Genomic DNA, 11,501 nt, shown 5'->3' with positions numbered 1-11,501 from the left:
TAGTTCGCCGTGCGTGGCCGGCGTCGACGAAGAACCGGCGGCAGCCGGATCAACCTCAACCACCTCCTCGTCACCCTCATCCTCCTCCTCATCATCAAAGTCTTCAACATTGCACTCCCCATCGAATGCACCGATACCGGCGTCCAAATTCACCGCGGAATCGTTGAGCATGTCCAAGTACGATGTTGTGGACTCAACATCGAACACCTTGTCTACGTCGATGGTGGTTGGCGGCGGCGCGGGCGGCGCGGGCACCGCAACGGCCGGAACGGACGGAGGAGGGGTCGTGACCTTGGAGGCCGGCGGAGGCGCGAGGCCGATGCGGCTGATTGCCTTGGTCCGCACCTTGGCCGGCGCCACGCCCCTCGGCCCGGCGGCCTTGGTCTTCAACCGGCCCGTCTTCTTGGCAGCCGGCGGCGCTTCGCCCGGTGAATCGGCGGCCGCCGCCGATGCTTCGAAGAATTGCTTCGGGATCCTCTTCCTCTTCGATGGGATGGTGGAGGCGATCATGGCGGACACGACGCCGGCGGCCGGCGGACCTCCGACGGGGACATCAACCACCGCGCCCGAAGGAGGTGTACCGCCGGCGGTAGGCGGCTCTTGCGGACGGTCCATGGCGGCCGGATCCGGCCGGGAATGGCGCGGGGGAGGAGATCGGGCGGCGGCGGCGGCAGTTGGCTTCAGCGAAATGCTTCCCGCGCTGTGGAGTGGACGATAGTGGTTTCGCCCACTATCCCCGCTCCCACCCCGCACAAGTAGGGGGCGAGGACCCGCCCCGTACTCGAAAACAGCAAAAAACGATTCGGGGGCCGTTTTTACGGGGCGTGCTAGACGGCCGGGTAGAGCCGAAACCCTCAAACCGGCGGTTATTATACGGGTTTGCCCCTTTTACGGGGTCTGTTAGACCTGCTCTAACCAGATTCCTGTACTCCCTCTTTTACAGTTTATTAAGCGTGTGCGTACTCCTAGGTCGCAAATTTAATCAAGTTAACATTAGTTATATGTTATAAAAATTATATCATTAGAAAATTTAGATGTTCTATTTTCTAATGATGTAATTTTTGCATTATATAATTTAAATTATATATGTTAAATTGATAACCTAGGGATACTGAGAAGACTAATAAACTGAGATGGAGGGAGTACTATACTAACAGGCGACCAATTGACCTGATCACCTGCCTGCCGTGACGGATGGACTCGCATATAACGGCAAGCACGTCCATATCCGAACTAGTAGTCCGGGTGTGGTATCGTGGTGTGGTGTGGTGAGGGAAGCAAGCCGACAGGGACGCGGGGGGCCGGAGCGAGGAGACATGTAGAATTAGTGGATGGGGCTGGTGTTGCTATCTTATCTGCGACCCAGCACGCCATAAACAAAGTAGCCCGCGCGCTCTCCGGGGTAGAGTAGAACGAAGGCGTTCCTTTCGTCCATGATTAAACAACCCATACATGGTTTAACGTAGCAATGTTGCTTGCTAATCATCATATGTTAACAAGCCAATGAAAGGGAGCCGTACGTGGTGGGGGATCGGAGACAGAGCGGGTATATGGGGTGGTGCTCTGGAATTCCACTGCCGACTCCGCCCGCCGGCCGGCGCTTGGACGGTTCCAGCCAGCCAGCGTGCTTGCCGGTCGATTATTAAACCAGCCACTCGCCTGGCCGCCGACTGCCGGTGGTGCGCAAGTTGCCCATGTCGTCGATCGCCCTCGGTCTGGCACTGGCTCGGGGCCGGCCGTGCCTAGTGACGCCTCGCTATCGGTCTCCAGTGTTCTGGTTTCGTTGCCACCCGGCCCGGTCGCTGCGTGCCACACCGCGCCGACAAGACATGCGGCGCCGCAGACGGCACGGCATGGGACGAGGCACCTACCCCTCTTCTGCGATTTTTTTTAAATAATACGAATATTTTATTTAAGTGCAGTAATAGCGTGCGTTTTCAAAAAATTTGGAAAGTGTGACCCGGTCGGACACTAGCTGACCGATCGGTCAGCAGCGGGCCGATCGGCCAGCAGCCGGCCGACTGCAGGCTGCGCAGACGGGGACAGGGCGACCAGCGCTTGTCGGCCACTAGCAGGCCGATCGGTCGATAGCCGGCCGACCGTGCATGGCCCCGCGCGAGCATCTTCTCTTCGGCGCCGCGCGCAGACGCTCCCAGCCGAATCTCTTTCTTCTTCCTTCCTCTTTCTTCTTTCTCTGGCTGTTCGTCGGCTGCATACGAAAAGAGCTCGAAAAACTTCGTTTTTCTCAGATCCTCACTGATTTAGCCAATAAAACTTCACCATTTTGCTGGTATTAGTTGAGAGAAGCCCGATCTACAGATGGGTTAGAGTTTGGAGGAGTTTGGTGGTCTTTGTTTAGCGACAATGGTGATGAAGTGGTGGAGGTTGACGGTGGTGTAAGGGGCTGAGCTCTTGCGTGTATTGCCGGTGGTGCTTTGAGCCGTGCTGCGTCTTTGTTAAATCTTTCTTCTTGTTGGAGAGGCTGCTCAAGCTACAAGGGTAAACCCTAATCTTTGCATATTAGTGTTAACTGTGTAGGTTATTGTAGGCTGGTTTTAGTGTTAGTGTATTTATGTGGGCTGGTATTAGTAGTTGATGCGGACGAAATTTTTTTAGGTGAGCAAAGATGACAGATGTAGTGAAGATAGTATTTTACTATGGTATGGGTAGTGTCCGATCAAATGAAATGGGAGTTGATCTGAGTGAGTTCAAATATGTAGAGATGAATATGACTGCTCCTAGAATATGGACAATTGAGCAGGTGAAGGATTGGTTGACATAATGTTTCGGGCTTAATCCTGAAGCGCACACAGTGGGTGTGCATGCATTGTGGACTAAGTCGGTATCAAACATTTTGTGGTATTTGAGGCCTGTAGATGATACCTCTAAGTGGGTGAGCTGGTTAAAAGGATCTGAAAGGAGAGGAACTAACCCTGTGGCATTAGTTCTTCCGGTGGCGAAGGAGGTAGCGCCTCCTGAAGGCGGTTCTGATGGAGGAGGTGGTTACGAATCAGGCCAGAGCAGTCAAGCACCCGGCGGTGGCGGTGGTTACGAGCCTGAACAGAGCAGCCATGCGGAAGATGTTTATAGTGGCCAGGGTGATGGTTACACAGGAGAAGATGGTGAGGTTGATGGTGACGAAGAAAATGGATACAGGCAGAATCAGATGGAAGAGGAAGATACAGAAGGTGAAACTGATGATGATGATTCCGATGAGTCTGATGATGGGGAGGAGGTGCCTATTCATGGTAGATTGAATCACAGCTTTTCGTCTGCAATGACAATCAATGATGGTCTTGATTCTAACTGGGAGTATCACCAGAACAATCTCGCCGTAGGGGCCATGTTTCCGTCGAAGCGACATATGCAGGATGCAATAATTAAGTGGGCAATGGCGAGCCAGAGGGAGCTGAGAACAACCGTGTCATATGGAAAATACCTGACGATGGAATGTGTGGACATCAATTGTCCCGGAAGGGTGCATGGGTATGTTCCTAAGTATGACACAATATGGCGTGTGAGCGACTTTGTGCCGCACAGTTGTGAGCTTGTAAGTATCCGCAATGATCATTGCAACCTGTCGTCTAATCTCATAGCCCTCTTTCTTGTACACTGAAATAGTGGAAGGGCAAGCCATCAGAGTAAACGCCATACAGAAGAATGTTAAGAAGCATCATTTTTACACCATTTCTTATGGCAAGGCTTGGAGGGCTAAGCAGAGGGCGATGGAGATGAGGTTTGGTTCGTTTCGAGACGCATACGACGCTGTTGTTCGTATGCTGCAGGCGCTGCAGGAGAGGAATCCAGGCACATATGTGAACATCCAGGACTTGTTTTTGCCGGAGTCCCCATCTTACAGGGTTCTGCATAGAGTCTATTTCTCGTTCGGTGTATGCATCAAATCGTTTAGACACTGTCGACCCGTGTTATGTGTCGACGGCACGTTTCTGACCGGTCAGTACAAGGGTCAAATCTTGACTGCCATTGGAATGGACGGAAACAATCAAATCGTGCCACTCGCTTTTGCTTTCGTGGAGAGTGAGAACACCGAAAGCTGGTTATGGTTTTTCAGGCAGTTGAAGATTTCAATTGTAAAGGACAAGCCGAATGTTTGCATCTTTCATGACAGGCATGCAGGTATACTGAAAGCTATTAAGACACTGAAAGAGCCTGGGCAAGAAACTCCATGGATTGACATTGAGAGCCGTTGGTGCATGCGCCACCTGGGGGCCAATTTTTACACACAATTCAGGAAAAAGGACCTTATGAATGTCTTCAAGAGGCTATGCATCCAGAACCAGCAGTGGAAGTATAATTTTTTGCGTAGCAAACTGCAGGAGTTGACGAAGCAACAAGTTGTGGAGAGGAAAGCAGGTCGAGATGCAAACATAGCAGCACGTATGCAGGCCGTTGCAGCAGGAACAACAGCGGTAGAAGCACCAGTTTATGAGGCACCCCAAGGTCTGTGCGACTTGCCCGGATTTGAGTTGCCCGGAACAAGGAGAAGACAGGGAAGGCAGATTAAAAATTTTGAGCAGTGGATAGAGCATGAGCCTACGGAGAGGTGGTCTTTGTTGCACGATACACATGGAGCTAGATACGGCGTCATGACAACCAACCTCGCAGAGTCGTATAACTTTGTGCTGAGAGGCAATAGAGCTTTGCCACTTACAGCTATAGTAGAGGGTATTTTCATGGGCACAGTTAAATATTACAGAGAGAGACGTGAGAAGGCTCGGATGCACATGGTGAACAAACCAGCCACTCCATATTGTTCGAAGATTATGGAGTACATGCATAAGAAGAAGGAGAAAGCTAAGCATCTCCCTGTTGTTCAAATTGGTAATGTGGAAAGAAGGTTCGAAGTACGCTTATCTACAGATAGGTTCGGGTGTGGAAATCCGCAGCGAACACATGATGTGAAAATTGGCAATGAAGAAAGGCCAACTTGCGAGTGCACATGCAACAAACCAAAGTTGCTTCATCTTCCTTGCTCACATGTGTTAGCTGTTTGTGGTGTCCTGGGGATATCGGAAATCTCGTTCGTCTCTCCGTATTATCTTAAGGAGGCCGTGCTCAACACCTGGACCGGTGAGCTGGAAGGATTTCAGTCAATGGGAAATTTCAACACTGTAAACCCTGGTGAAAGGCGATATATCCCAAACCCAACGCTACTGAGGACAGCCATCGGTAGACGGCCATCGCAGCGCATCCGGAATGATATGGATGAATCTGAAGCTTGAGGGCCAACGAGACAATGTTTCCTATGCAATCAATTTGGCCATTGGGACAGTAATTGTACAACCTTCGGCACTGGCCCAGCAGGAAGGGGGCAGCGAGGCACAAGGGGACATCGCGGGAGGGGAAGAAACTAGGCGGCGAGGCGCTACTTCGAAACTTATTTGCAATTTTACGTACTGAACAACGAATTTCTAATAAGTATGGAACTACTTTGCAATCTCAAATGTGAAACTATGTTACTGTAATTTATGTAGTGAACAATGAATTTGTAATAAGTATGGAACTACTTTGCAATTTTATTGTGGTCCTGTATGTTACTTAAATATATATTCGTATTATGTCATGTGAATTTTGCAAATATGTTTTGTTGTTTACAGAAATGGCAGGAAGATCGTTGCTCAGTAGGGACCTTGAGAAGGCGCACCGTGCGGCGAAGCTAGAGGCAAGTCCTAATAGCCTTCCCACACTGGTGACACGCGGAGCTAATCAGAATTGGCAGATACACCCCGGTTGGGTTCAGAGGTATGTGGGATTATATTTGATATATTTAATTTGAAGTACTCACACATACTCATTGGATTCTTATATGAATTTGTAGGTTGAAGTGGGCTGGACTTCTACCTTTCGCTCGGTTGGTTGAGGCCACTATGTCAGAGGTCATCGGTGAGCGAGGGGGCACGCCAATCAAGCGCCTTCAGTACGACCACTCCCTGCTGACCAGCCTAGTGGATCGGTGGAGGCCCGAGACTCACACGTTCCACTTTCGTTGGGGAGAGATGGCCCCTACTCTGCAGGACGTGTCTTACTTACTGGGTCCACCAACATACTTGTCGTTTATATATATATTGGGCTCTGCGGTTTATATGCTACCATGATCTACCATGTTTTTGCAGGGCCAAATGACTTCAGTCTTACAGGATGAAGTCGCTCAGTACACACGTCAAGTGTCCAGTGGGCCTCTTCTGCAGCCGTGCGACCAGCAGGTGTCCTGGTTGAGGCGTCTCGAGGAGAAGCTACGCGGGATCTACTCGGCTATCACGTGCAGCCGTAGTTCTGACGTCGTTCAGCGCCACCTCCTTCCACCGCGGCCCTCCACACGACACGATCCACGGCCTCGTGTCACGCCGACGGCGACACCCAGACCACCACCTCCTGACCGGGTAGGAGGTTCGTCGTGGCAACAGCAGCACACTCCTTCGTTCGACGACTTTCACGGCCAGCATCATGGATCACGGCCTCGCCTCACGTCGACGGCGACACCCAGACCACCACCTCCTGACCAGGCAGGAGGTTCGTCGTGGAAGCAGCAGCAGCACACTCCTTCCTTCGACGACTTTCACTACTATCAGCAGCAAGCTGCTTTCGACGAGTGGCAGCAGAAGCAGGCTCCTTTCATGGGAGGAGCAGGATACTCGCAGGGTATGTACTATTCTAGCTATTCTGTTCCGTATAAATTATACTCCACTTAGTTTGACATCACTTATGTTTCGTGCCACAGGGTACACACAGCACACTGCATCTAATCCTTCATGGGGAGCTAGTGATCAGGACGCTGAGCACATGGAGTATTACAGCACGCAGCAGAACTATGTCGGTATGCAGACTCCTCCACCAGAGCCCACACAGGAGACGCAGTACGACCCCGAGTCCGGGTCCTGGATCCCTGCTCGCAACGTCAGGGCCCCGGACAGGTTCGGTTGGACACCCCGTGTTATGCCACCCCCACGACAGCCCAGACTACGCCGTCCCCCTGGCTGATGTATCGCCTATGTATGAGACATTTATGTATGCATTACTCCTGTATGAGACATTTATGTATGCATGACTTACGTATGAGACATTTCTGTATGCATGACTTATCTCCCGCTCGCATATTTCATTTCGTGCTAAATCAATAGTACTTTATTAAAACAGCGTACAAAATTAAGATACAATAGAGCTGAAATTTAAATACTGCTTATCACTACAACAGAATTTAAGATACTTCAAAAAACTAAAACTTAAACTAAGAATGCAACACACCCTTTCCCTTGCCCTTCAACGATGCAGCTTTCATGGCTTTGGTGCTAGGCTCGAAGTCGTCGTCCGAGTCGACGACCGGCGGTGCTGCACTCTTGCCCTTCGAGGAATTGGCACTCTTGCCCTTCGACGATGCAGCTTTCTTCGCCTTCGTGCTAGGCTCGAAGTCGTCATCCGAGTCGACGATCGGTGGTGCAGCACTCTTGCCCTTCGAGGACTTGGCACTCTTGCCCTTCGACGATGCAGCTCTCTTCGCCTTGCTGCTAGGCTCAAAGATATCATCGTCGTCCTCACTCTCAACCGCCCACCGTGCTGGATATTTCAAATCCAATTCCCTATCTTGTTCATTCTTCCATGTTAGTGACTTCCACTTCTCATTCAACCTGGTAAGCTCACACCTTATCTCCCGTGGGCTGCGAGCAGGCATCTTCTTCACTGGCCACCCATGAGAATATTTCTCAAATTCCCTACCCACCTTACGCAGCAAGGCGTCGCTACTGATGAACTCCTCGAATGTGTCTACCTTACTCTCCCTCATCACTTTGCGGGCCTCGTCTAGAAGAGGTTTGGCCATGAATTCGTTGAAAAGATGGGGGGGATTCTTATATGGGGGATCCATCTTCTTCACAGAATACACTGAAACACAAGGAAACGGTGGGGGGTTTTTATAGGCTACAAGGGATGACTTTCGGCGGGAAGATTGAGCGGGAAAATTGGGCGGGAAAAAGTGGCGGGAGATTTCGGCGGGAATAAATGGCGGGAAAATTGGGCGCGAAAAATTGGGCGGGAATAAATGGCTGGAAAATTGGGCCCGAAAAATTGGGCGGCAAATTTCGGCGGGTAACACTTGAGCCAAAATTTCGGACACAACAATTTTGCGGCAAATTCATTTCAAATTAATACTAAAACTAAAATAAAGATACATTGAAGCTGGAATTAAAATACGCCTTATCACTACAACAGAATTTAAGATACAATGACAAACTAAAACTGAAATTAAGATACATAGCTATTACGACACATCACACTACTTTCCCTGCGTCCACCGTGGCCATTTTCCAGACTCGTCGCCGCGTTCTTCTGCCGCTTGCGCCTCAGCAGCTCTTTCCCTTAGTCTCTTCCTTTCCGCTTCACGAGCCTCTCTGCGCACCTCTTCCTCTGCAAACCTACGTGCAGCCTCATCATCCATCCTCTTCTGATTCACCTCCCGATTACGAGCTTGTTCCGCCCTAAGTTTCTGGATCTGTCTCTCTCGCTCTGCTTTAGCATTAGCACGGGCCTTTTCCTGACGCTCCTCCTCAAAGAACGTTGCCCACGCACGCCGGTGTTTCTCCTCAACCTCCTGCCGCGCCCAATCCGGCTGCTCCGTGTCTATCCAGTGAAACCATTTGCATAGGGGTGGGGGAGACTGCAACAGAAACAGTACCATTAAATCACATTCATAAATAAATTTATGCATGCATAAAATTATGTCGAAACATACTGGCGGCCTAGTGGACGATGAAGCTGAACTACGGGGTGGATCATGCTCATAGCTCGCACACATGAAAAATTTCATGCCGAACTGGTCGGAGAAATCCTCCACCTGCTTAACCTTAGCAAGACGGCCGCACCAACACCGCTCATGATCACACCCGGGGGCAAACTTGCAGCCTTCGCCTTCACCGGCCTAAACTCCTGGTCAGAGCACGGCACACTCATGATGGCTAAGGGTGAGCAAACAGAAAAAAAGAGAGATAGACACACTTGTGCAGCGAAGACTGTCGATGCCTGCTTTTATAGGCAAAAATCCAGCGGGAAAATATAGCGAGAGATAGTGGCGGGATAAAATTGGCGGGAAAACGTGGCGGGAAGGACTGGCGGGAGAACGTGGGGGGGGGGATAAAATTAGCGGGAGATCGTGGCGGGAAGGACGGGAGGAATACAGGGCGGTGTGAACAAGAGAGGGAACAAATATGGTGGGAAATCGGGGGTGGAAAAATAATCATGCAAACAATGGGAATTAGGAGGCCGATCGGTCTACAGCTGACCAATTGGTCTATAACAGGGCCCGTCAGCCGCGCCCCACTCGGTCTACTAAAGACCGATCGGTCAGCTGCTAACCGACCGGGTCACACTTTTCAAATTTTTTGAAAACGCGCGCTATTACTGCACTTAAATAAAATATTCGTATTATTTAAAAAAAATTCGCCCCCTCTTCTGCTCCTGCCGCCGCGAATCCGGAAAAGAATTCCTCCGTTTTCTGGACTCTTTCCTTTGGCGGCGGCGGCGGAGATGATCCGCTCCGTGCCGGAAAGCGACCGGGGAAGCGCCGAAGCGGCGGTGCTGCTTCCGATTCCGACCTTGGGTGGAGGCTGGCAAGATTTAGAGCTCTTATGACGCCGCCACTAGCAGCAGTGTGGCATGATAGGTACTGCCGGTTATGCATACGATGATCATCACTAGGTACTAGCATGCATGTGTGCTGCAGATTTGGAAAAGGAACAAAAGGTTTTGGTGCTTCTGGGTGCTTCATTAGGAACTCTACAGCGACTCAGTGCTGCATGAGATCCAGCATGCATGCGTGCCCTGCTCTGCTCCTGCGTGTTGTGGCTGTCTGGGCAGAAAAAAGTTCGGTCTCGTCAGCACCATCATGGCTATTACTAGCGAATTTTTTTTAAATAATACATTTTTTTCCGTTATTTTCAGAAATAATACTCAGTTTCAATCTTTGTCACAAATAATACACTGTCGGGGACACGTACCCCGACTAGAAAGAATCGGGAACAGCAAACCCGAATAGGAAAAGTCGGGGTAAGCTACCCCGAGTAGCAGATAATCCGGAGCCAGCGCATGTTGTCGGGTTTCTCTAACCCGATTTCTTGAAAATTGATTTGGCCGAAGGCATGCATGTCAGATGGCACACGCATCTCGTCGTCCGCATGCATAGCAGCAAACAACATGTGCAGGCTTCTTCTCCCTCCACGGACCATGGCTGATGGCTCCAGGCTGCACCGGCGCAGCACGCACGCCGCATGGCGCCTCCACGCCGCCCAGCCTCGCCGACTCCGGCCACGCTTCGGCGAACGAGCCCAGGCCTGCGCCGCCCGGCCTCGCCGACACCGGCCAGGCCCCGCCCCAAGTTCGCCCGCTCGCTCCGCCGCCCGGCCTCGCCGACTCCGAAACCAGCCAGGCCCCGCCCCGAGCTCGCCCCGCTCCGCTGCCGCCGCCCCACCCCGACGCCGCCGCCCCGACCAGAATCCTCGTCTCCATCGACACCCGCAGGTTCAGTATTAATTTTCCCCATGCATGTCGGGTTACTCTATCCCGATTGGGAAGAATCGGGTTCCTCCACACGAATTACTACAAAAGCTAAGGACAGCTTCACGCGGCGCAAAGAATTCGAAGAACTCGGGGTAGCCTACCCCGACTATTCCTAATCGGGTTTGCTGTTCCCGATTCTTTCTAATCGGGATACGTGTCCCCGACAGTGTATTATTTGTGATAAAGATTGAAACTGAGTATTATTTCTGAAAATAACGAAAAAAAATGTATTATTTAAAAAAAAATCGCCTATTACTACATCTTCTTCTCCGTCAGGAAATTGGAGGCTCGTGCATAGGAGTATCTGTGATGCGACTGTCAGCAACCAACTAAAACTCGCGACTGACTCGTGTTTGCTGGAGTAGTTATCTGTCTATCTGTCTATAGCAAAGGAAGATAGGGACATGCTCAGCTGGGGCGTACGTTTGACTTTTCGAAGCGAGGAGCTTAATTTATGAGGGACACAGGACATACCTTACCTTACAGTGTGGAGCCAGGCAAAATAGGTTTGTGGTGGTGTGAATTGATAGTCGGCGGCGACATCACAACTCACAAGTGCCTCTTATTTTTCCTCGGCTAGGCCAATCTAATCATTGTGCATCTTCACCCACCACACGGTGCATGAACGTACGACGCCGCGCCACCGTGGCCTCCGTGCTTGAAAATTGACCTCTCATGATGCGGAAAGATATACGCCGATCAATCGATATCCCGAGGACCACACGACGGGGGAACTAATTAACCAGCAGATCGAGAACCTCTACTGCTCTTCCCAGTTTCCACTAATCTTCAGTGGCTACGTAGTACGTAAGGTACGTGCTCCGACCGCCTGCGTAATGTGTTTTTCTTGTAGATACAGCAACAATATGGTCCTAGGCATGCAGGCCAATCGTGCTTCAAGTATTGCAGGAAAGGCGCGACAAAGCTTATGAATCTGT

General features: G+C 50.9%; 1 protein-coding gene across 1 annotated transcript; it reads left to right on the top strand.

The window, feature by feature from the left end:
- The first annotated feature begins 6,140 nt into the window (after nucleotides 1–6,140).
- Nucleotides 6,141–7,072, top strand: LOC127329622 (uncharacterized). Its single transcript, XM_051356109.1, has 2 exons — nucleotides 6,141–6,660; nucleotides 6,740–7,072. The coding sequence occupies exons 1-2, from the start codon at nucleotides 6,141–6,143 to the stop codon at nucleotides 6,997–6,999; spliced, it is 780 nt and encodes a 259-aa protein (XP_051212069.1). The 3' UTR covers nucleotides 7,000–7,072.
- Nucleotides 7,073–11,501: the final 4,429 nt, after the last annotated feature.

This window comes from Lolium perenne, chromosome 2, assembly GCF_019359855.2.
Source record: "Lolium perenne isolate Kyuss_39 chromosome 2, Kyuss_2.0, whole genome shotgun sequence".
NCBI classification, from domain to species: Eukaryota; Viridiplantae; Streptophyta; class Magnoliopsida; order Poales; family Poaceae; genus Lolium; species Lolium perenne.
The sequence above is the reverse complement of the archived record's forward strand: the minus strand, read 5'-3'. Positions and strand labels throughout refer to the sequence as shown.